Source organism: Suillus fuscotomentosus (assembly GCF_016647785.1).
Source record: "Suillus fuscotomentosus strain FC203 chromosome Unknown F5891scaffold_21, whole genome shotgun sequence".
In the NCBI taxonomy this organism is placed as follows: domain Eukaryota; kingdom Fungi; phylum Basidiomycota; class Agaricomycetes; order Boletales; family Suillaceae; genus Suillus; species Suillus fuscotomentosus.
In genome coordinates, this window is record NW_024539533.1 from 601354 (window position 1) to 625461 (window position 24108).

General features: G+C 48.4%; 5 protein-coding genes across 5 annotated transcripts; 2 read left to right on the plus strand and 3 right to left on the minus strand.

Annotated features, from left to right (window-relative positions):
• Positions 1-359: 359 nt before the first annotated feature.
• Positions 360-2881, plus strand: F5891DRAFT_1028619 (WD40-repeat-containing domain protein; the record flags this gene model as incomplete). Its single annotated transcript, XM_041361485.1, has 5 exons — positions 360-652; positions 1299-1388; positions 2275-2410; positions 2449-2501; positions 2558-2881. The coding sequence occupies 3 exons, from the start codon at positions 360-362 to the stop codon at positions 2384-2386; spliced, it is 495 nt and encodes a 164-aa protein (XP_041227194.1). The 3' UTR covers positions 2387-2410; positions 2449-2501; positions 2558-2881.
• A 666-nt stretch (positions 2882-3547) lies between these two features.
• On the minus strand, positions 3548-4950 carry F5891DRAFT_1163776 (YIF1-domain-containing protein). Its single transcript, XM_041365335.1, has 5 exons — positions 4604-4950; positions 4358-4556; positions 4097-4310; positions 3952-4048; positions 3548-3897 (listed from the first exon to the last, which is right to left on the minus strand). The coding sequence occupies exons 1-5, from the start codon at positions 4913-4915 to the stop codon at positions 3751-3753; spliced, it is 969 nt and encodes a 322-aa protein (XP_041227195.1). The 5' UTR covers positions 4916-4950; the 3' UTR covers positions 3548-3750.
• Positions 4951-8989: 4039 nt separating this feature from the next.
• On the minus strand, positions 8990-9313 carry F5891DRAFT_950513 (uncharacterized protein; the record flags this gene model as incomplete). Its single annotated transcript, XM_041374972.1, has 1 exon — positions 8990-9313. A coding segment is annotated over one exon (324 nt), but the record flags the coding sequence as incomplete, so codon positions are not given.
• An 18-nt stretch (positions 9314-9331) lies between these two features.
• On the minus strand, positions 9332-9652 carry F5891DRAFT_950514 (uncharacterized protein; the record flags this gene model as incomplete). Its single annotated transcript, XM_041374973.1, has 1 exon — positions 9332-9652. A coding segment is annotated over one exon (321 nt), but the record flags the coding sequence as incomplete, so codon positions are not given.
• Positions 9653-12148: 2496 nt separating this feature from the next.
• Positions 12149-15593, plus strand: F5891DRAFT_1128048 (uncharacterized protein; the record flags this gene model as incomplete). Its single annotated transcript, XM_041364240.1, has 13 exons — positions 12149-12209; positions 12588-12853; positions 12899-13111; positions 13171-13372; positions 13425-13653; positions 13707-13833; positions 13888-14063; positions 14114-14384; positions 14502-14645; positions 14715-14798; positions 14857-14878; positions 14932-14978; positions 15024-15593. 13 exons carry the CDS (start codon positions 12149-12151, stop codon positions 15591-15593), a joined length of 2412 nt encoding a protein of 803 aa, XP_041227198.1.
• Between the last annotated feature and the right edge of the window lie 8515 nt (positions 15594-24108).

Sequence of the window (24108 nt, forward strand, 5' to 3'; positions counted from 1 at the left end):
TAGAGCTGTTGGGAGGCAACATTGTTAGCAAGCGAGTGGGTTTGGTGTGAAATGGAATTACCTCGCATTCCATGCTAAAAGTGCTTTCCTTGACGCACGAGGCTCTTACTTGCACCTGAACGCACTGTTGTCAGCACATATATTGTGTTATGAAGGTGCACACGTACACATCTTGTGTACACAAGGATCTTGGGAGTCTGTTGGATGGAGAAATGGTATTGCCCTAAGCTATATACATGCGTTCGAAGGAGCAGTCCTGGGCATCTATTGAAATGAGGCAAGCTGTGAAGCACCATAAAATGCACCATACACCCTCTGCAGCTTAGAGAAAGACATAATCCCTCCAAAGTTCAGGTAAAATGTCGGAGCTCAGTACAATCACCACTCCCCTGCGATGGTTCGAAGGTCATGAAGGACACATAAATGCAGTCGCAGTTTTCCCTGATAAATATCGGATGGTTACGGGCTCGTATGACACAACACTTCATCTGTGGGACTTGAAGACAGGTGTTGTGTTGAAGAAGATGGTGGGGCATCGCAATCCGGTGTGGAGATTGGCGATATCACGAGATGGGCAATTGATAGCAAGTGGTGATGAAAGGGGAGAGGTCATCGTCTGCGCAGGATGTACAAGAGGGTGGAGGTCTGAGAGGTGCGAGAGGGTGTGCTGGATGTACAAGAGGGTGCGCGCAATGTATGAGAGGGTGCAGCGGAGGTCTGAGAAAACAAGCAAGGAGTAAAGACAAGAAAGAATGATAAGGACAACTCACATGACAATAGAATTCAGCTGGGGACTTGACAATAATTAGTGTGATGAAGTAGCATTAAAACACGCACATCTAGAGTCGACTCTACATGCACCGCGTGCGCGCGCTGTGAATGCACCCAAGCATAGAATGGCTACACTGCGACTGTGACGGGTACATCACGGGTACGGGTATTTGCACGGGTCACGAAATCCTGACCTGTACCCGTACCTGGCAGTACCCGTACCCGTGCAGTTCCCTAGTTTCAACACAATCAAGTCGAGCTAGCTCTATTCCAGCGACGAGGGTAGCTGCTAGCATCCTCACATCTTCTTCGTCGTCAAGAAAAGCCATCTCTTCTCCGTCGTTCACCAGATTGTGGTACTGTAGTAGCAGGTCGTCCATTGCAGTTTTAACTGAATTATTTTAATCCAGATGCGTTACGGTTGTGTTTTCTGTACATATTAAATTTTGCTAATATCTTTCAAAGTCCGTTATAATCTATTCCACATTATTTTGCCTACGGATAGTCACCCAGTCTCTACTATCTAGTAAGCAAACATTGAAAACAGTGGTTAACATGGGCATCTTCATTCCTCCCAAGATGATTTTTGATTGTTTTGGGCATCTCGCGCAACCGCCGTCCTGGCATATTAGGGCTCCGTGAAAAACTACGATGTTAAAAACATGTCAAGAACAGAGGTCGATATTCAGGTGTCAAATACCTGTCAATAACCCTAAATATTGTATGTATCATGTATCTGATGCCTTCAGAACAAGTCATGTCATACTTTGACATTCGAGTGGCCGAAAATCCCGAAATATCAAAAAAGTAGAATAATTTGAGCCCCCCATTGAATGCAAGCACACTACCACCCATGAGTTTCTTCACCACCATTGCCAACAATGATTCACAGCTCAAGCACCTACTAGCTAGTATGCTCACTCACCTCCCAGACTGCATCCCTCTGGGTAACTCCAGGTATCACTTTGAGAACTTCGCACCTGATCCAGAGAAAGTTGAGCTATACGGCAGTGCAGAAGCAGCACTGAATAATGTGTTAGAAGTCACCTTTGCACCAAAGGGCCGCAAGGATGAGTCTGCACCTTGTCCATTCAAGTTTCAAGAGCGTGGGCCTGGCCTCATCGTTGTTGTGGATGTCCTTACTGCTACATTGGAGGAGTTTCCAGAGTCGGCATTGCTCCAAAAATGGGCCAAGGATCTATGGCGTGCTGCAGTGCATCACTACAAGTCTGCAAAGAAGAAAGTGGGTACATGCCTTGTTAGAAGGCTCCCACACAGCACCTCCGCAGAATGAATCTGATACTTCGACGTTGCCTTTGGGAGGGCCTGTACAATAGGCATTCACTTTGTCATAGCTCAAACATGTTAGAATAGCTTGAAAAACTGGTTTCTAGACTGTGTAAAAAACTTGTCAAAAACTAGTTTCTAACTCGTGTCAAAAACCCCTCGAGGATAGGCCTGAGTTAAAAACATGTCATAAACCTCGAGCCGAGTTTTTCACAGAGCCCTATGGCATATGATACTTGGCGTGATCAGAGTGAGACATTATCTTTGGAAAAGAATAAATATATTCAATACACTTACTTGGGTGGGGAATCCAAGGAAGGGATGCTGATGGTTCAATTGGCACACGAGATATCTGTCGCACGCACCAGGATTTGCAGCCAGGACAACAACCACTTACCAGAAGGACAATCAAGGTTGAGGAGCTTGTGAAAAGTGAATTTCTGTCTAACTGGATGACGTTAAAGAACTAGCAAATGACATCAATAGAGAGAAAATGATATGAAAGAACTAGATAGTACATTTGTAAGATAGTTGTACACGTGCTGCATCAATGACCATTGGTGTGTGGGCCCGGGGGAGACGCACAACAAAGAAAAAGTACGAAATGAGCTCGCAATGGAAGGGGTCGTGACTGCACGTTTGAAGCAGGAGGTGTCGCGGGTGTCGAGACAGCGGCAGGCTGAGTCTGCGATGATAACGCCTGGGGCTGGGTTTGGCCTTGTGATTGACATTGCTGCTGCTGCGTTGGTATCACATTGCCATGGGTGTGCTGAGGAGATACACAGCAAAGAAAAAGCACGACATGAGCCCACCATGGGATGGGTTGTGATTGTGCAGGTTTTGCAGTACCATTAGGCTGAGCGTGTGGAAGAGGTCGCGGCCGTGGAGCAACATACAATGCCTTCATCATGCATGGAGCTCATCAGACGCTAGAAATTGACACACTGGGAAAAGCCATACCTGCCTGTCTCGCACTGCAGCCACTTCGACAACATGAGGACGCCTTGGGCATTGTGGAAGTTCAATTTCTTCATCAGTGTGGGGTTGAGAGCGGAAGAATGAGGACAGGCGATCAATAAGTGCATTCAGATGTAAACCTGGAGGCATTGCGGGATGACCTTCAGTTTCTCCACCTGTATTGAGTCGAGAGCAGGGAAAAAGTGACGACAGGGGAACGAGAATTGCATGTAGATCTAACCGTGAAGGCGTGGAGGGTTGTTGAAGTTCATCTAGTGCATCGTTCTCAGGTGAAGAACAGTGGATGAGTGAGGACAGGCGAGCGAAAAGCAGGCGGGGTGCAACCTCGAAGGTGTTGGGGGTTGCGAAGTTTCTGTTGCTTCAACATTGTCGGGTACGCCCAGCACGCACGCAAATATTGGATTCAAATACAAGTGGCGTACACACTCCGGAACGCTGAGTCCGGCCTGATAACCTCATGTCGACCACAATTCCTTTCTCACTGTTTAGCCATTCTGTGTTATACAGATGGGTCATGCCATGGACATTCTTGATTTGTGCGTCCGGCCGAGACGGCTTCTCAGACTCAGCTCGCGATGAACTACTACTTACAACCCTCCACAAAGAAAATATCTGACACGTACCCCCATCAGCATTAAGATCATCACGATCAACACTCGCATGTATGGTAGTTTTATATTACCACAGCGCGACGACTCGAAAGCACGCCAAGACTCACACTCTCACCAAGATACCCATGTAGACGACTTGTAAAACAGCCTCCAGGAACAAGAATGTGATGCGGCGTTTTCTAGATGCGGGATTGACAGTGCCCACATTAGCGGGTGAGTCAGGAAGGACCACTGAGCGAAGGGAGCGGAGCTACATGGGTGCGAGTGAGTATTGAGTGATGTTTGGTATAGGGACAGGACATACGACGAATAACGCGTTTGCTGCGAACGCGTAGAGGAATACAAGTGTGTATATCGTTGTGCCTAGATTGAGGAGACCCGCGAAGAGCGTGAGGATGACGCTAGCTCGAGTTAGCAACGAAGTAAAAGGGTGCAAGGAGCGGACACACCCGACAAACTTATACCCGCCATAAGCGATCAAATCTACCACCTGACCCGTGCCTTGAACATTAAGGAGGTAGCAGCCGCACTGGACAAAGAGAAAGTCGAGTAGGACGACGAGGAGAGCGCGTGTTGCGCTTGTGCCGAGGATCTGGGGGTGGAATCGTTCTTGAAGGCCTGTTTGAAGCGCTGCAACAAGAATGTAGGTGACGAGTGCCATGACTGCGAAACGAATAAGAACGGATGAATTGAGAAGAAAAAAGACGCACGGGGTATGTACAAATCAGGACTATTGATATCGTCGCGAGGAGGCTGCCATTCTGTGTGACCAGCCTCTGTGCGACGGACTTTTCGTGTCCAGGGTTTATGTCGCCAAGGAAATACGACGAGCTGGAGTTTATGCATGACGTAAGAATTTGAGACGTTGAAGTGGTGTTTGAGCATGGTGACTGGTATCATGCCGGCGAACTGTTCATGGTGAGCGAGTATAGCAAACATAAATGAAGGCCACGTACATTCTTTTGGACATAGTCTTGGCCCGCAGCAACAGCTGTTTGGCCTAAGTGCATCCCGAACTGAGCGGTACTGTCGTTCATACCCCATGCTGCGAAATCGGGAATGTGTTGGTGTTGAGGATTCGGGATTGGTTGAAATGGAGGAGGATTGTATTGAGTTCGTGCGGCATATTGTTGGGTTGGTGGCGGCGAACTAGCAAAGCGTTGGTAGCCTTGAGGTGATGCTGGCGTTGAAGGCGGTTCTGGTATGAAAGCTGGATGAGTCGGAACCGGGTGTTGAAGAGGTGGAGGTGAACGTGAATAGTAGGACATCGCGGGAGTAGGTGAGTGAGGCGACTGCTGCAAGTAGTACTTGTCACAGTGATACAAACAAAAGCAAACAAATTATCAGCATCATGATTCACAACTCTTCGTGTGAAAAATTGACGGTCTTTTCGGGGATAATTCTAATGAGAAACCCCCTTACCTGGGGGTACTTGCTTAGTCAGCAGAAACCCTTCTGACTTTCAATACTGTAGCAGGGTTTCTGATGGCCGGGGCCCACTGCCGGTCCGCCACGTACTGCTACAAAGGGCCACAGTGTGAGTAGATTAGTTCGAGAGCACCATTTATCTGGTGGGTAGTATTAGAACTAGGAATTGCTGCATAATTCAGAAATAATGCTTGTGTGTTGACTAAGTTTGTTTGTCTGGTACTTAATTTTCATGTTCTCAGTGCTCACTGCCGAGTTTTGGACATGTTTTTAACCTAGGGTATCCCCAGGGTAGTTATTGACAGGTTATTGACACCAACCATATCGTGATTTTTGTGCTACAGAGTTTGAGAAAAGCCAAACTTCCAGAAAATGTATTTCAAACTTTGCATTGCAAATCACCCACCATGGTCAGACAATGTTACAAGAAAAAACAAATGATATTTGATTACATAGAATACACACACAAAAGTAATTACTGTATAGCTACAATTGACCGCAAATACCTAATCCCTGGCTTAGATTAGCAAAGCTGTACCTGTTGCAGCAAGAACGAGTGCGGACAAGCACATACAAGTGTGAACATGTGTGGATGAGCATAAGCTAATAAAGCTACATTAGTGAAACATGTGAGTGGATTTATAGAAAAGATGTATGGTGACCCCTCGAAGAAGGATCGACACACTGTGAATGGCGGACAACGACTTCGATCAGCATGGCTCAAGCTTGAAGGAGCATCAACACACTCACCTGCTGCGAACGGCAGACAATGACTTGAATCAGCATGGCTTGAGCTCGAAGGAGGATCAACACACTCACCCACTGTGAACGGCAGACAATGACTGGGATCAGCATGGCTCGAGCTTGGAGGTTCGACACACTCACTTCCTGCGAATGGCGGATAACGACTTGGATCAGTATGGCAGTTGCTCGAACAACGATTGACGCACTCACTACCTGCGAACAGCAGAAAACGACTTGAATCAGTGTGGCTCTGGCTGAAATGAGGACCAACACACTCACTTCCTGTGAATGGCAGGCAACGAGTTGGATCAGCGTGGCTCTTGCTCAAACAAGGATTGACAGACTCACAATCCAACGACAAAACTCGATACCTAGTTTGTAGTTACAAATGTTAAATAGAAATTTTAAAAAAATATACCTATCAGCTTGATGATTGAGGCTGACGACGTTGAACGTTGAAACATTGAGTACCAGTGCGCACGGCGGAGACAAACAGCGGTCTTCATTAGGTAAGCAGAGGTTTCTACTCAACATTCCTGTTGATGTCGGGGTTTCTTTCCCACAGGGGGTTTCTCATTAGAATTATCCTCCTTTCGGTGACGGTTTGCAGTCTTGCCTAGACTGCAAACGTGACACGTGATGACTCAGCCACAGCACTGCCTTTTTTGTTGGGCTCGATTGCCAATTGCACTCCACCTGGACCTCGACCACCAACGATCAGGACGATCAGCGCAATCGGCATTCAAGACTCATTCAGGGTTCAACAGGCCAGAGCAGTGCCGTTGGTGAGTACTTGAGTGCCAACTGCATTCCATTCGATCTGGCAGCTGCCTGTGCTGCTCATTCATCATCTCATCATTGCTAGGCACGGCTCGTGAGTGCTCCGTCTATGCTTATCCCTCTGTGGCCCTCTCTTGTTTATTCGTTGGATTGGCATGCTGCATGGTACGAGGTACACTCGCTGGTTCATGTGAGTTTCACTCCATCTCTTACTATGCATGATGCGCCATTTGACTTTCTGACTATCACAGCCGAACGATCAACAGGTTTACACGCTTATCCCTCTGCAGCCCTCTCTCGTTTATTCGTTGGGATCGACATGCTGCACAGGATGAGGTACCTTAACTGGTTCATGTGAGTTCACTCCGTCTCTTACTACTATGCATGACGCACCATTTGACTTTCTGACAATCACAGTTGAATGATCAGCAAGTTTGGCGAGCATAAACGAGACTGAGCCAATGTGAGTCATATCCTTCCGAGATGGCCTTTCTGAATCTGACCTTCATTCATCACGGGCAGAGAGGGAATCGAATCGAGGACATCACAAGTGAGTTAGTCCAGCGATGGCCATTCCTTTCTCCAACTGTTTCGATGATGACCAGGGACGATCGATGACATCTGGAATGAGAAGTTGGAAACCAGAACTGACATTCATCGTTGTAGGTAAACAGTGAGCTCAAAACTGGAGCTGACATTCATCGTCGTAGGTAAATGGCATATGAGCCTGCTAAAGTATGGTAATTGATTAGGACTTGGATGTGTTGTAGTATAGTCAAATAGAAGTGTACCGGTGTAGAGACTCGTGCGTCTCAATGCCGAGTATCTGGCCTTTATCCATACATTCCTATATGATCCAGCTCTAATCCAAAGGACCAGTCTCGCGCACGCACTTAAGCGCGCCTTACCTGCGCTCGCGCTATGCATGCGCATTCGTGCGCCTCCTCCTAGGTCTTCGCACTATCGTCCGTCCATTCGTCCCATGTCCTTACTGATTTGCTGGTGCGTTATTCCTATCTCCTTCATTGAACTAACAAATCTTCAGTCCGAAATCCGCGCTACATATAGAAAGTCTATTTAAACTTAGTTATAAGTAGAGTTCATATGGTTACTCGGTTTGGGAGCGTGCTCGGAAGCGCGCTGCATAGTGTAATCTCCATTCTTAAATAGAGAAGGGAATCTTTGGGGTTCTGGTACTTACTTTCCCCTTATCTTTGTGTACTGGAAAGTGTATAGATCACCTCCTCACTTGATATCTGATCTGATTCTCCTGTCAACCATCCATCTGTGCATCCACTCTTCAAAAAGGACCTTTCCCTTAACGTTCTAGGCGCGCCTTCGCTTCGCGCACGTGCATTCTCGAACCTCCCGCTCACGCGCGCGTTACCTTCTCGCACTTGCTAGCGCCGCCTAGCTCATACAGTCTCCCTCCATTTTTATTTCGAGGAACTTCTCTCAGTGGTTGTCCTTTGGGTTGAGTCGTTGTCTCGTATCCTGGTCTTGCTGTAGAGCACCCATTTGTTTTAAGTGTTTTCACCTATAGTCAAGATTCCTCTTCTACACCGGCAGTCTGGAATACAGATGCACAAGTGATACAATATGGAGCAGCAGTGTTTGTTAGGTTTGTATATGAGTGAAAGAAAGGAAAAATGGCCGAAGATCAAAAACACTACTGAGAGGAGGATCAAACAGTTAAAGCACTGCTGGTAGTAGCACTCAGCGAGATGTCTGGCCGTGTCACGAGAAGTTCATGCCACTTCTTTGCAACAGTGTCCTAGCCAGCTTCGCGCTCGGGAAAGGGTGAAGACAGCGTCGTCATCGTCATGTGTGGTATGATACAAGAGTGTGCTCTATGTGCTCCCAGACCCTAGCATCAGTAAATTCACACATTCCTTGACCTTCCTTTTTCGCTACTTGCCGCCGGGTAACTTCCCCAAAAGGAACGGATAAGGCACTCGCAAGAACGGTGACACCAACTTGCCGTCAACTTGCTACAAGGCAGTTTAAGTCGAAAAAGTAGATGCCTCCTCTTGACTTGACCTTTTCCACCCTTATTTTGACCTTTTTTCAATGATTTTGCCTTTGAAAGTAGTGCAAGTAGCAGCAAGTAGAGATACTTCTTTCACTTATTTTCTACATATTTTGGACTTGTTAAGAGACAAATGACTGCATTTCAAGCGACAAGTAGATTAAGTAAGGAAAAAGGACATTAAAAGTAGAGTTTGAAATCCATTAAAAACAAATGGTGACTAGTACTAGTGCGCCAGCGAGCAACAGCGACTGAGTGGGAAACACTAGTAGTACTCAGTAAGTAACAGCGAGTGAGCAGGAAATATAGACAGTGGCCTACTATATGAACTTGAGGAAGTACTGGGCGGCCCCTAGTAGTACTAGGTGAAGATGAGCGTGCGCTCATCAAGCTCAGAGTCCTCGTCCAGAGTGGTGTGTGCACCACGCCTCTTCAAGGCAATGTCCTTCGCCTGTCCCCAGACATCCCGGAGAACTGACTCTGGCAGGTGGTTGATAGACATCATATAACCCCTGGTCATCGCACTGAAGTTGGTGTCCAAAAAGGCCTTTCGAGAGCTGCTAATCTTGCCGGAGGCCTTGTTAAGAGAGTGCGGGACCTTGACAGCCTTGCCTTTACTATTGACTTCAAATTCACTGACACGTGTCTCATCAGGCCCAGCGATAAGGAGGAGGGCACGTTCCACCTGAACGCGAGAAATGATTTAGCCATACTGTGAAGAGAGAGTAAAAATATATACCGCCACAGTGGAAAGGCTGAGAGCCCCTTTTGCATGCGTTATTGTGCGATGGCTGTCGATGGCACCCCATGTAGCACACTTATGCTGTACAAGAACCTGAATAATGAGCTCAGACTGAAAAGGTTTCTCGAATGTTTCATCGTCCTTGATGTGCCCATACAAGAACACTAGCTTGAGAAGTAAACTCTTTGCAAAATCCTTACGGTCTTCATTGGTCTCGACATCATCTTGCAGCGACATGAAGTTCGTAAATACTGTGACAGCAGTGGAACCGATGCCATTGCACCACTCTGATAGCTGCTGGAGAGCCTAAGAACAAAAGAAATGTCAGATATGAATGGCATCAAAAACTACTCACTATAGCCATGACAGGTCCATCAACTGTCACTGTATGGGGGATATCTTCATAGACCACATCCCAGGTGTCCTGCATAGTAGCACATAAAGTTGTCTCCGACTCGACCTGACCCCAGACTTCATCTTGATCTCCGATGGCGGAAATGAGAGTAGGGATGAACACAGAACTCCACCTAGCCACAGCCCGAGGACCTCCAGGAAGGTGCTTGATCCTGTATGCAGAACGGGGGAGGATCTCCACTGTCACTTCTAAGGGGTTCGTGGGACCAGGTGTCACGGTACTTGGAATGCTGGACACACTCCTAGAATTTGTGATAGAGGACTTTAGCTGCTTTGCTGGGGGGGCATTGTGTTTGATGCCTACGCCGGTCTACAAATTTCGTAGTCAGTAGAATTAAAATATTAGCAACTGAAGCACACTACCGCGGAAGTCACCCACAACGACACTGGTTTATGTTCGGTCTTGACCACAGGCTTGACGTGATGTTGAGCTTGACCCACAAATTCAACTTCAGAGGAGGGCAAGTCTTCATCGACCAGGTCATCCTCAATGATGAGGTCGTCCTCGATCATAAGGTCATCGTCCTCGATGATGAGGTCATCCTCGATCAGGCTATCATCAGTCAGGCCATCCTTGACATCTGCAAGTTTGCGCTTGACACTGGTAGGGCAGTATGTGTAAGCTCGAGCGAGACATGGGGGTCGGAGATCATCATAATACCCTTTGGGAACCTGCGCAGAAGGAGGAGGTTCAAGATCATCATAATACCCTTTGGGAACCTGTGCAGAAGGAGGAGGTTCAAGATCAGATTCCCTATCAGTGTCGGATCCATAGTCAACCAGGGAGGCCATCTGAGGAGTGGTCTTAGCTTTGGTCTGCTCAGGAATATTGAAGGCACCGTCATCGGCAGTGATATCAGGCTCAATTGGATCGAGCTGCTCGAGTGCCACTTTGGCATTGCGATGGGCTAAGTTCATTTGAAGTAGAGAATTCTCTGGGACCTTGGAAGAAATTTTGATGCCCTAGAAATGCGGTTAGCACATGAAAACGAACTAGATGATTAGACTTACCTGAGCAGCCTTTGATTTTGACATACGAGTGAGGGCTTGAGAGCGCTCGACTGATTCGGTCAATTCATTGTCTGCAAACAGGGTTGTGAAAAGAGCTGATATGTCGTTGGCCCCAGTGTCGGGAGTACAGATAGTAGGTGTGAGTGGGGCACCAGCACTACTAATAGTGCTTCCCCTAGTAAGCTTAGAGGAGGGAGCGGTGCTAGAGAGAGTGGAAGGCACTGCAGAACATCTGTTCTTCAAGTTGAAGATGGAGGATGGCTTTGAACCATCAACCTCGGGAATTCTCTCCCTCCAAACTGGGATGCAATCGACCACACTGTATTTTTTAGGAGCCTGCATAGAGCTATTACCATCACTATCGTGGACCATAAGATTGAAAAAAAAAAAAGATGTTTCGGTCAGATGGAGCTTCATGATGGTTAAGAAGACTAAATGCCTTACATGGCATCAGACGATTCATCATCACGTGCCTGCGTTGATTCATCAATAAGGGCACCCACCACATCAATTGCATCTCTCACTGGTGTCTTCACTGGTATCACCATCCTCTTCCCCTTCTTCTTGCGTGCTTCTGGCATCTGGACCTCCAACTCCTCATCATCTTCACTTGCCTCCTTCTCCTCTTTTTCACGTTGGTCATCCACGGCCTTTTGAGCTTTGGTACGTCTTTTTACTCGGTCTTCGCCCCCAGTCAGAATATATCCTGGATGCTGAGTTGCATTTTTAGGTTGAGTCATCATGCATTTCGGAACTGCACTGGCAGGCATGATACTATCAATGGAGGGCTCGGGAGATTGAAGAAAATTGAGGGCGATGGTGGCTGACAACAAGGTAAGTTTCGCCACGATTCTTCGGAAAATTGTAGTCCAAGCTGACTCTGAATAAATACTTACATTGACCCTTGCCCAGGATGACGTACCTACTACTTACTACTACTATTTTAGCGCGATCCTTCTGGACCTGCCGGAGATGTTGGTTTAGCAGTACTTTTCTGGTCCCAGTACTACTATTAGTTTCGACCAACAATTTTGCTGCAAGATGTCAATATTCATTTCGGCACAGCAAACTTCAAGTTGAACATCAATGTTTACCAGAACCTTTCTGCATTTTTTTGGTGCTGCCAGTGTGAACCTAGGGTTCACTGTATCGGACTCCTTTCCAGTCTGGCTTGAACTTGCATTAATGTGCCCTCTGGGTGTGATTTGGGCCTTTCTTTACTAAAGAACCTCCAAATCTGGCTGAATTAAACCTTTCTGATTTGGTCACGTCGGTACTGGTAATCTTGTGCCCGAATATGCTGCCTTAGAAATTCTCCTCAGCTGTCAACACCAACTTAGGCATAGAAAACATATGCCTCCCCACTGTGCTCACCACCTGCTCCAGCTTCCATGCCTAGCTCCAGGCTGCGCATGTTGGTTTCGAAACCAATCAGGTCTCACCCAACACAGGCGTTCGCACCACTCAAATTTACCCACTCCAGGACCGCCCCCTCAGGATCTCATACCACCACCCCAACTACCACCCTCTCACAACAATCCCTAACAATCCCTGTCACCAGAGTTCCACCCTCGAGATTTCTCACCACCACCTCAAGATTTCTCACTCCCTCCTCCGGGTTTCTCACAACCTCCCCAACCATCGCCTCCCACCCTCCCTGAACCAACTCATGAGGATTCAAATGACGCTGATGCTGAATTTACTGATGAGACCGAGCATTATTATCGTACACACCATTCAGTGTTAAACGGTAAGTTCTTTTTAATCTGTACTTTATTTTTCTTCGACTCAGATCTACACCTAGGACGACCATGCACGGCTGATGGAGAATTTGTGCCACATGGCACCCCTCCACCTCCCATACCACAAAAGGCTCCTGATGATTGGAGCCCGTATCGCAATAGAATAGAATTTGAGGTGGCCGAGTTTGTGTTCAAAAAATGCCATATGTCTGCAAAAAACCTGGATTTCCTATGTGATTTAATGGCTGTGTCTCTTGCAAAACACTGTGACACCCCTCCATTCGCTGATCATAAAGATCTCTACAATGTCATAGATGTGACATAGCTTGGTGATGTCCCTTGGCAATCTTTCTCGGTTCAGTACACAGGAGAATGTCCCGAGGTTGTCCCACCATGGATGAATGATGAATTTGAGGTCTGGTATAGGGACCCCCACGCGATGGCGCACAACATACTAGCCAATCCTACCTTCAAAGACGAAATCGACTATGCACCATTTCGTGAATATAATGCATCGGACGACACGCACCGATGGAAAGACTTTATGTCTGGAGACTGGGCATGGCAACAGGCAGTACATTTTCTACCTATTACTACTGGAATTTCTCGGAACATAGCTAACATTTCATTAAGGACACCATATCGAAAGACCCAGAGACACATGGATCTGTGTTAGTCCCAATTATTCTTGGTAGTGATAAGACTACTGTTTTTGTGGGTACTGGTAATAACGAATACTATCCCCTCTATGCCTCGATTGGCAATGTACGCAATAATGTGCGGCGCGCTCACCGTGATGCTCTTGTCATCATTGGTTTCCTCGCCATACCCAAAAGTATGTGTTGATATTTTAGATTTTATTATACCTCATCTAAGCTGTATCACAGCTGACAAGAAACATTCCAAAGATGACATGTTTCAGATATTTCATCGCCAGCTATTCCACAGCTCGCTATCTGCGATTCTCTCCAGCCTGAAATCTGCAATGTCCAAATATGAGGTCGTGTGCTGTGGAGATAGTCATTTTCGACGCATGATATACAGTCTAGGACCCTACATAGCAGATTACGAAGAACAACTGGTGCTATCCTGTGTCGTTAAGCATTGGTGCCTGAAGTGAGTATTGGAACTTGCAATCAGTATCCACTTGTACTGATCATATATGTTAGATGTATTGCAGTTCGAACAGACCTCAATAGTGGTGGCATGTATCGCTGTCGCCAGCACACTGACTTCATAATTGGTGAACTACACGAGGATATATTATGGGATGAATATGGTATCATTAGTGATCTCGTCATGAGTGGAAACCAGCTGCCCCTCAATCCCGAACTAATATATTTTGTGTAGCCGTTTACAAATGACTTCCTCCGAGCAGATATCCACGAGTTACTATCGTTTGATCTCCTCCATCAGCTCATCAAAGGTGCCTTCAAAGACCATCTTGTCGACTGGGTGGCGAAGTACCTCAAGGCAGTGCACGGGACCAAGCGGGCGGAGGAGATTATGAGTGACATAGATTGCAGGTATGTTACTTCATTCATTAGTTCAATAGCATCCTCTCACAATAAGTCAGAGTTGCTGCTGTACCTTCATTCTCTGGTCTGCGACGGTTTCCCCAAGGCCATGACTTCAAACAGTGGATGGGCGATGATTCGAAAGCCCTCATGAAGGTCTTTCTTCCAGCTATCGAAGGCCACGTACCTGGAGATATGGTTCGCGCATTTCGTGCACTGTTAGAATTTTGCTATCTTGTGCGGCGCAATGTTATTACTGAAGATACCTTGAATCAAATTCAAGACGCACTTGGTTACTTTCATCGCTATCACAAGATATTTGGTCTCGTTGTTCCTACTTTTTCACTCCCTCGCCAGCATTCAATGACTCATTACATGGACATGATTTGACTCTTTGGTGCTCTGAATGGACTATGCTCATCAATTACGGAATCAAAACATATCAAGGCTGTAAAGGAGCCCTGGTGTTGGTCAAATAGGCACAATGCTCTTGGTCAGATGCTTGTGACCAATCAACGCCTTGACAAGCTCGCAGCATCCCGCGTGGACTTTAATGCGCGAGGGATGCTTACTGGCACTATTTTATCAAGTGTTTTGGCTACTCTTGGTAAGTCTGTTCAATATTCCTTTCTCTGATTGTCTTCTCGCATACTCAAACAGCAACATCCAACGCCAGATGAAGATGAACAGGCTGTCCCTGCTATTGCACCGCAGCCAGGTGACCATGCTATTGAACCACAACCAGTAATGAATATCAATAACGTTGAAATAGTTGATGATCCAATGGTACTTGCTTGTGTAGCACTCACTTGCCAAAACTCCTCGTAAGTGATATTACGCAACATCCAATCCCAATGCTAACCATTGTATCATACAGAACCAAACCGGGCAAAAACAGTGGCAGCATTGGCAAATGAAGTCGCTGTTCCCAATCTGTGATGCCTCATTCGAGATTTTATGTTCTCTCAGTGCATCCGAGGTGATCGCTGTGATCCCGAAGATATACCAACTGGTAGCTACCCTCAGAATGAAGGCAAACTCCAGGTCTTCAATTCTGCTTCTGCTACTTTCCTTGCTCCCAGTGATCTGAGTGGCGTCGGTGGCATGCAATGGGAACATATCCGTGCATGTCCACTCTGGAGGAACGAGTACCCACGTAATGACTGTGTGTTCATTAACACCGATTCGGATGCTCAAGGCATGCAAGGACTTGAAGTTGCGAGAATCATATGCTTCTTCTCTTTCATCCACGACTGGGAAGGGTATCCGTGCGCTCTCATCCAATGGTTTGACAAGATTGGTGACTGTGCTAACGAAGACACTGGCATGTGGATGGTCGGTCCAAGTTTTCATGAGGATGGTTCCCGGAACCTTGCTGTTATTCATATTGACACGATATTTTGTGCAGCACACTTGATACCTATCTACAGCTCTGAGTACATCCCTCATTCCCTCAAGTTCTACCCTTCTATCGATTCTTTCCGCTCATTTTATGTCAACAAATTCGCTGATCACCACGCCTTCGAGATAGCATCCTGACCGTGTCGATGCCCAGGACGACAAGGGCAGGGTGGACTACTATGCTGTTGCACATCGCAACTCAGTCATAAAGCAGTCCGGCATTCCAAGACAACACTATCAACTTACATCCTGCCTCTCCCAAATGCTGAATCCCCGAGACGACACTATCAACTTGCATCCTGCCTCTCCCAAACACCGAATCCCCGAGACGACACTATCAACTTGAAGATGATCGGTAAGCTCACAGTTCATCAGTCATAAGAATCTTAGCACTCACCATAGTCTGTAGTCATGCTACACTTGAACGACGCCTTCCGTCCCCCTTCCTGCATCCCCCTTCCTGCGCCCCAACCATTCCTTTGCTCTCTCCCACAACCCCAGCGTTGCCTCCGCTTGTTCCACATTTGCCTCTGCCAGCGCCCGATCCGTGGCCTCTGTCCACCGGCACCTCTCCCCTCGCATGCAGTGCACCTTCGTTGATTTTGGTTTGGAGGCCATTGTGTATCGTACTAACGTCTGCAAGGGTTCAGCATCAATCAACCAATAATGCAACAAGCCGAAGAACATACCGGATCACATTCGAGATACTTGAGTATGATACTTGAGGCTAGTACTACTACTTAGTTGGATTTGTATTGCTTGCTATACTTTTGAGTATCTGATCTTACTTTTCGTTCTTGCGCTGCCTTTCGGCACTTGCGTGTCATGTGCTTCCTTTTTCGACTTGTCACAACGAAAAGCCAAGTGAATAAATATAGATAAGTTAAAAATAAGTTTTAATTTTCGAAAAAAGTTGAGCTAAGGAATATGCGAATTTACTGATGTAAGCCCCAAGACCCCGGAATCTGCCAGTCGAGTCCTTGTCTCCTCTAACTGTGTCATCTGCTCTACTCTCCTATCCTCTGCTATCCCTCCTGACCTCGTCCTCCTCCTATCCCTGTCTCCCCAGCCTTCACCCAAAGCTCCCCACTACATTTGCCCCCTCTCCAAATGTGTCCCTCTGGGGTTGCATTCTACTCTAAGCTGGTTTTGCATCTGTCTCCCATTTGTCGTCGTCTTCCATATCATCCTCTTCTGACTCTAGATCATCCTCCGATATTGTTCCTATCTCCAACTGCGTGTCCAAGGATTCATCTTCTTCATCTGCGCCTTCATCCTGTAGTGCTTCTTGTAGTGCTGCCAACGTGGTACCGTTACGTGGGATGAACCTTCGAAGTCTTCGCGCATGAAATAGGCCGTTGATGGGAAAGCCTTCTAAAGAAGTGAGAGTATAGGAGTTGCTAGTCTGAGAGACCACTCGCCTGGGTGCTGACCACTTCGGTACGAGTTTCCTCAAGCTTGCCATTGTCATGTCTGTAGCATTTGCATAGACTTGGACTAGCTGTCCTGGTTTGAATATAACTTCTCCTGCATGTGACTGCAGAACTTTCTTATCAAAAACGCTCTTCCGTTTCATTGTGTGTGCTGTTGTGTGGTTCACGCTGTCCAAGCGCTGTTGGTCCACGTAAGCCATATGAACATTCACTTCCGATATGGTTGGTTCAGCACTTGCATCTGTGATTGCTGTAGGAATGGTGTTGACCACTAGTCCTAGGAGGAGTTCTTTCGGTGAAAATTTGAATGCTGGGATGATGTGTTCGTTGAGCTGTTGAATCATCATATCAAAGTGGTCTGGCCACTTCCACGTCATGTCCTCTGCCTTCGCGTTCTCATTCTCATCCTCTCCTAATCCCGGACTGCACAATCTCCTCAGTCGTCCTAACAACTTCCCATTGGCATTCTCCACTAGACCGTTGATCCATGGTGAATAGGCCGCTACAACATGGTGTTTCACGTTATGTGCTGAGCACCATGCGCGTACATCTCCGTTGTCGAAATGCGACCCTCCATCTGTCATGAACGTCTCCGGTGCTCTGAAACTGTGCACAACTGCGTCTAGCCCTGCAATCGTGGTCTTTGCATTGCCGTACGTCTTCAGCTTGAATCCCCAAACATATTGAGAATATGTATCAAGGATAAGTAAGGCATTATGATATCCTCCTTTACTCTTAGGTAATGAGAGGTAGTCTGCAACCAGCAGCTCAAATGGATGTCGTCTTGTGATGGGATACATTAGGGCGTTGTAGAGACTCATGCCTCTCATGGCGTGACATGGCAGTTTCCACCAAGGAGTGCATAGCACGAACTTGTAGCATCACTCTGTGCGCTACCCACAGCTATCCCTATACAAGGCGCAGCTTTCCCGCGCACCATTCCCGTGCTTCACGATGTATACGCGCACGCGCGTTCCCGCGCTTGAGCGCCCTATAGCGCCAGCCATCCAGAAGCATCCATCCACTGTCCACCAAGCCCTCTAGTGCATATATTTCCATTTCTTTTATTAGCATATCATTCCACCTCTATTTTTATAATGGACCCTTACTTATATATATCTTTACATACCTACTCGGTAGCGCTTCGGCTCCGCATGACCGCGCTTAGGCGCGCTATATAAGCACCAGCAGTACATACTACGAGGAGGAGTTTTCCACTTTACACTTTTTCACTTACTTTCCCTTTAACTTACTAGTTACCACCCACCATTTTACTTAGCAGAACATAGTAGAAGTCTATTTGTCTACACTTCACATCTCTCTTCTCTTATATTGCATCATATTAGCACTTGAGTCTAACTTCTCTATTATTTCTGCATATGCGCGCGCGCGTTCCCGCGCCTTGCGTGCACCTGCGCTTTCTTGCGCTTGGCTTCAGTGCACACTTCTAGATCCTTGCTGCACTCGCTTCCCCTAGGGTCGAATGCACTTGTCGTCTCAAGAATAGCAGACTAGGCAATGCGTGACCTCACAACATTTATAGATACAGCTAGGAGCCTCTTTTGTTCCTCGTTGTATTGTTGTTTCTACAACGTGCAGATGGGTTGATCCGAAGTTCTTGCATTGCGGACAGTCGAGGATCGCCGTCATAATGGATCGGTCTAGTGATGGGCTTGCGATTCGATCCATGAGCTGTAGCTTGGTAAGTGTTAAGACCATGCACAAAGGGTAGGACTGATTCTGAGGGGCTTGGCTTCAGCTCGTGCGCTGCGCCCCTTACCCGAGTATGTGCCCTTAATTTCAGATTGGTGTCCAAAGAAAGTCCGAAGATGTCCGAAGGCGCGGGAAACTTCAGAAGGACTTTCCGGATGGGTACAAGTAACTTCCGGATGAGTGCGGGAAAGTTCCGGAAATTACAATGGGGTTTCGTCCTAATACAGATATGTGTAATGGCTACTCAGGACTTGTCCTGAGTAGAAGCAAACAGAGGAAAGGCTGCAAGGACAAAGTCTGAAGCAGAATAGGTCCGGAGGACCGCGGGAAAGATACGGATGAACTGCCGGAAACTACGGAGGATCGGATGAGCAGATGAGCAGAGTATCGGATAAGCAGAGCTCCGGCCTAGGGAGAAACTCCCTAGGCCTGAGATGGATAACAACTAAGTTGGAAGACTAGAACTGATATGAGGACTTAGAGTGAAGACTAGTGCGAGGACTAATATGATATTCAGACTGAGGTACTACAAGACATATAGATGAGTTTATATACTAAGAGAAATAACGGAAGGATCAATAAGCAGAGTCTGAGGCTATGTATGAAGCATATGCAAAGGTTAACAAATGCGAGTCGGAAATGAACATAGGTTAATGGATCAGTAAGCATACCGGTAATAGATATGACCGAAACAGCGGAATAGAGGAAATACTGAATAGGCTGTGTATAACGTTATAAGAACAGGAAATGAATTAGGAAGCTTATCTATATCGGATCGGAAGCGGATCTATACATCGGATCGGACCGGATCGGATATGGTCCGGATGAGATGCGTGGATATATAGGATGTGGCATTAGGGCGATGGGACAAGGATGAATGATGCAGGCTAGCTGCGAAGGATAAGGGATCTGGACGTGGACATGTGGATGTGGATGTGCAGAGGTGCAGGGATCTGGATGGGTACTGGAGACATGGATAGCACATCCGAAGGTCCGGATGAGGCGTGGGAATATTATCGGATGTAGGTCCGGAATACAGGATATGACAGGTAAGGTCTCTTCCCCAATTCCCATTGTTAGCATGCTCTTCCTTTGCTAACTCTACTGCTTCCTTCTGCATGACGCACTCCATTCGCGCTTGTGCTCGAGTAGACTTGCCATCTGCGATATGCCATAGTCGTCCATCCTCGACTATGTATCCTAACGCTCTGTGTTGCGCTCGTCTGCATTCTCGCTCTGGTTTGTTGCCATCAAGGTTGAACAATGCCTCTATGATCTCCCGGAAGAGTGGTTCTTCTTTGAATCGGTCACATAATTCTGTCGCTAATGTCTCTGAAGTAGTGTCAGTCTGTTGTACGATGTTACGCACTCAAATAGATCTGTTATGCGGAGCCCTAAGAGGGGCGTCGTCCACTAACGTTCGTGACGTAACCGGAAGGGTCCGGTGTAGCGACTGAGACTGGCGACGTCGAGTCGGCAGATATCAGAGACGAGCGTGTCACGTGACTTCTAAGACGGATGTCTTTCAAAGTCACTGACGTTCTCAAAGTAAGGACAGTCTTGTCCGAACGATGAGTAGTCGATTGAGGTAGACTTAGGCGCGATGAGCACCTAAGAAAAAGATACTAGAGACTGAAGCTGAGGGGGCTTCAGAGGGAAGTATGTTCGAGGGAAGATTGAGTAGATTCAAGTTAGGGAAACTAGTACAGAGTGACCGACTACTTATACTAAGTGGAAAGGGTTAAGGGCAAGGCTACCGTACTGTAGGTAAGGGCAAAGGGGAAATGGAAAGGGTATAGGTACGATGGTGGCAGAGCCTGATTAGTGATGTAAGGTCGAATGCGGAATGAGACCGAGAAACGTTGGAACGAGCCAACGGTAAATGATACAATGTGCAGCATGCACGAGTCAAAGGAAAGATAAGACAAGATAAGGAAAGCCACGTTGATGGCACGAGTCAGAACGAGTCATAGCCCGAAGGCACGTGCGCACGTTGGTGCGATAGGAGGGGGATGAGGGACGGGAACGGTCCCGAGGATCCGGTCAACGGATAGTCGGTAGAGAAGTGCGAGCCGGAGGCATACGAGGGCGAACCCCCGTTTCAAGGTAGAGTTCCACGAACTCTTTAATCGTCGTCCAGAGGAACGTAGTCGTCCTGGTTGTTATACCATGCGGGGTCGAAGTCGAGGTCTTCGAGCCAGGAGGCAGCTTCGATTGCATTCTCTTCGCGTTCTTGCTCAAGGCGAGCAGCGTCCTGGTCATATGCAGCTTCGAGCTGCCGCATGTCCCTGTAGAACCGGTCGGAAGAGGTTCCACGACGAAGGATCTTCCTGCCGTCGAGTCGAGGGCAGAAAGGAGTGAGATGTTTTGGGGCAAATTGCCCACAAATGCGGCAGAAGTATTGCGCGCAGTGTTTCTGTTTGTGTCCGTAGACACGGCACTGGCGGCAGACAACGTTGCTGCGGTAGACCTGGGTGGTCTCGGTGGCATCACGACGCGCGTCGTTGATGGCGTCTTCCTGGGCTTCCTCGCGAGGGTAGTGCCTAGTGAAGTTCTGGGTGCGCGGTCGATGCGCATGGGAGAGGAGTAGTCCTAGGGACAAGATGGATCGTGCACGAGCACGGTGATTTCGGCGTTGCGGAGTGGGAAGGGGTTCCGGAGAACCAATAGAGAGGTGTGGGACCGTCTCGGTGGGTACCCAATCGTCGGGGTTGAGAACAGGTGATGCGGGAGGGCATTCATCCAGTTCTGGGATGATGATAGAGATGGTGTCAGCATCGAGGATGGGGGAGGGGTTACGTGGGGCGTAGCGCTCGCGTTCGTATTCATTATAGAGACGGTCGATTTCGGGGTTGGTCAACTGGGTGACGTTGGGGATCTGCTCTGGTGATTCAGAGCGGGGTAGTTGGGGAAGGAAGGGGGTCGGAGCTCTGTCATAGACAGCACGCTCGACGACTGCAAGCGGGTCGGGAGGGGGATTAAATGCCCGCTCCTCCTCGACGGCCATGACGGCGGCATGGAAGTTCCTAAGTTCAAACAGATTTAGCAAGGCTCGTTTGATCTTGCCTTGGTTGTATCTGGTTGAGACGGTGGATAGGGAAGTTTCCCTAGCCAGGTCTATCCTGGCGATATCACCGGTGAGGGCATCGGTGGCCCTGAAGGCCTGAACGAGGTTCATGGTTATGTCATCGTTGGTGCGGTTGAGATAGTTGTCGAGTCGGATTGCATACTGGGGATCGCAGATGACTGCTTCCCAGTAGGCCCGTTGTCTGTCTTGGACAACTGAGCGAAGGGATGGTCGTCGGAAGATGGTGTAGGAGGGCCTATCATGGCCATGCGTTGGCTGGCTCGTCGGGTCGGGGTCGGAGGCAGACGCATGAGAGGTAGCGGATCGGTGCGAGGAAACAGACGACGCTGAGGCCGACATAGTGGAGCATCTTTCCTTGGGTAGTGGCGTAGGTGGGGTATTGGGTAATGGGTCTCTGTTTGTCGACGGGTTTGGGTTTCGTGGGGCGGTGGCAATTGCGGATTCGTTGGCGATGGAAGGCTTTGGTATCGGTGTGGATGGGTTCGCTGGTGGGGTCAGCCCTAGCGTAGTGAGGGCGGTAGGAGAAGTTGCGGTGGCGGTTGTTGATCAACATGAGATGGCGATTGAAGCGATCTTGAGTCGCTTCTTATACGCCTTCAGGAGCTCCGCTGCGGACTTCAATTCTGTTTCGGGGAGCCACGTTCATTCGGAGGCAGGATAGCCAACCCAAGACACGAGGTACCGGCGACGCGATCCGGTACCCTTGTGTTGGAGGATAGCTTCCACTTCGTAGTGTTCCTCTCCATCGATAAGATCAGGAGGAGGTTCGGTGAAATTTGGTCCATGCACGTCTGTCTCCTGATAGGAGGAAAGTTCCGAGGCATGGAACGTGGGGTGGATACGCCAGCTGGCAGGCAGCTTGAGCTGGAACGTGATGGGGGAGAGGACCTTCTGGATTGGGAAGGGTCCGTATCGTTTCGGGGCAAGTTTCCTAGAAGGGAATCCGGTGATCAGGTTCGTGGCGGATAGCCATACCTTATCACCAACGTTCCATGGCTTGTAACGCTGGCCATAGGAACGATCAGTCATGCGTTGCTGCGCGAGGCTGTGGCATGCAAGGGCTTCTTCGCGGATCTTGGCGAGTGACTTGACTCGGTCTTCGGCGGTTGGTAGGGTAGAGTCGGGGAAGAGATGGGGGATGCCTCGTGGTTCGTAGCCCATCATGAGATAGAAGGGAGAGGCATTTCTGGCAGAGTGTCGTCGGGAGTTATGAACAAATTCGGCCATAGGCAAGTGCTTTGCCCATTCGGAGGGAGTCGTCCGGCAGTAGATCCGGAGGTAGGTTTCGAGCTCTTGGTTGAGCCATTCGGTCTGGCCATCTGTCTGAGGGTGATAGGCAGTGGAAAGTGCGACTTGGTAGTCGAGGAGTCGTCCTAGCTCCTTTGCTAGCTTCGAGGCGAATTGGGGGCCTCGGTCCGAGATGATCTTGTCATAGAGTCCGAAGCGCATGAACACTTTCTTGAAGAAAAGTTCGGCTACTCCTTCCGCTGTGATGGTTTTTCTGCAAGGGCAGAGAATTACCCCCTTCGTAAGCCCATGGTCTACCACGACCATGACAGAATCGTAGCCGGCGCTCTCGGGGAGGTCGGTGATTAAATCAACCGAGACCTGAGCGAAGGGCCGGAGGGCCGAGGAGGGTATCGGGGTGAGGGGAGGTGTCGTGGGGTGGGTGTTAACCTTCATCTGCTGGCACATGGCGCAGCCATCGACGTATTTCCTAATGAAGGAGCCCATTCCGGGCCACCAGTAGGATTTCTTGACGTTCCATTCGGTACCGGAACGCCCGGGGTGCCCGGCGGTTGGGTGATCGTGATGTAGAGACAACATGCGATGCCGGAGGTTGGGGGGAACGTAGGCACAATCCTTATAGAAGAGAACACCATCGGTGAACCTCCAATCGGAAAGTGCAGACTTCATGGGGGGTGCGCACACCCCGGAAAGGGCGTCCAAGGCTGTTTTCACAGTCTGGTCGGAGGGGTCGTCAGAGAGTCGTTGAAACTCGTCTGCGAGTTCAGCGTCAATTAAACGGGTGAACAGGGTGTCGGGGAGGAGGATACGATCCTCGTTATCCTGACCAGCTATAGCGTGGTCCGGACGGCGGGACAAGGCATCCGGTGCAGCAAGCTTTGTTCCAGGAACATGGTGAAGTTCCAGATCAAAGTTGGTGAGCGTGAGGTGCCACCGGGCCTGTCGTCGGGTGAGTCGTTGCGCGGAGCGGAAATAGATCAGGTTCTTGTGATCCGTGAAGACAATGACTGGGTGAGGGTTTCCTTCGAGGAAGTGCCTCCAAGCCTGAAGGGCTTGGATGATGGCAAGGAGTTCTCGGTCGTAGATCTCGTAGTTCCATTCGGCCGCGTTGAGGGACTGGGAGAGGTAGCCGCAGGGGTGGTAATCCCCGTTGCTATCCGTCTGGAGCAAG

Excerpts from the sequence above, each read along its gene's own strand:
- F5891DRAFT_1163776 (XM_041365335.1), bottom strand. The coding sequence starts at position 4,915 with ATGTCCTACTATTCACGTTCACCTCCACCTCTTCAACACCCGGTTCCG. Across the intron at positions 4,557-4,603 it reads AAGACTATGTCCAAAAGAAT|TTCGCCGGCATGATACCAGT; the intron begins GTACGTGGCCTT and ends CACCATGAACAG. Across the intron at positions 4,049-4,096 it reads GGCGGGTATAAGTTTGTCGG|CGTCATCCTCACGCTCTTCG; the intron begins GTGTGTCCGCTC and ends AACTCGAGCTAG.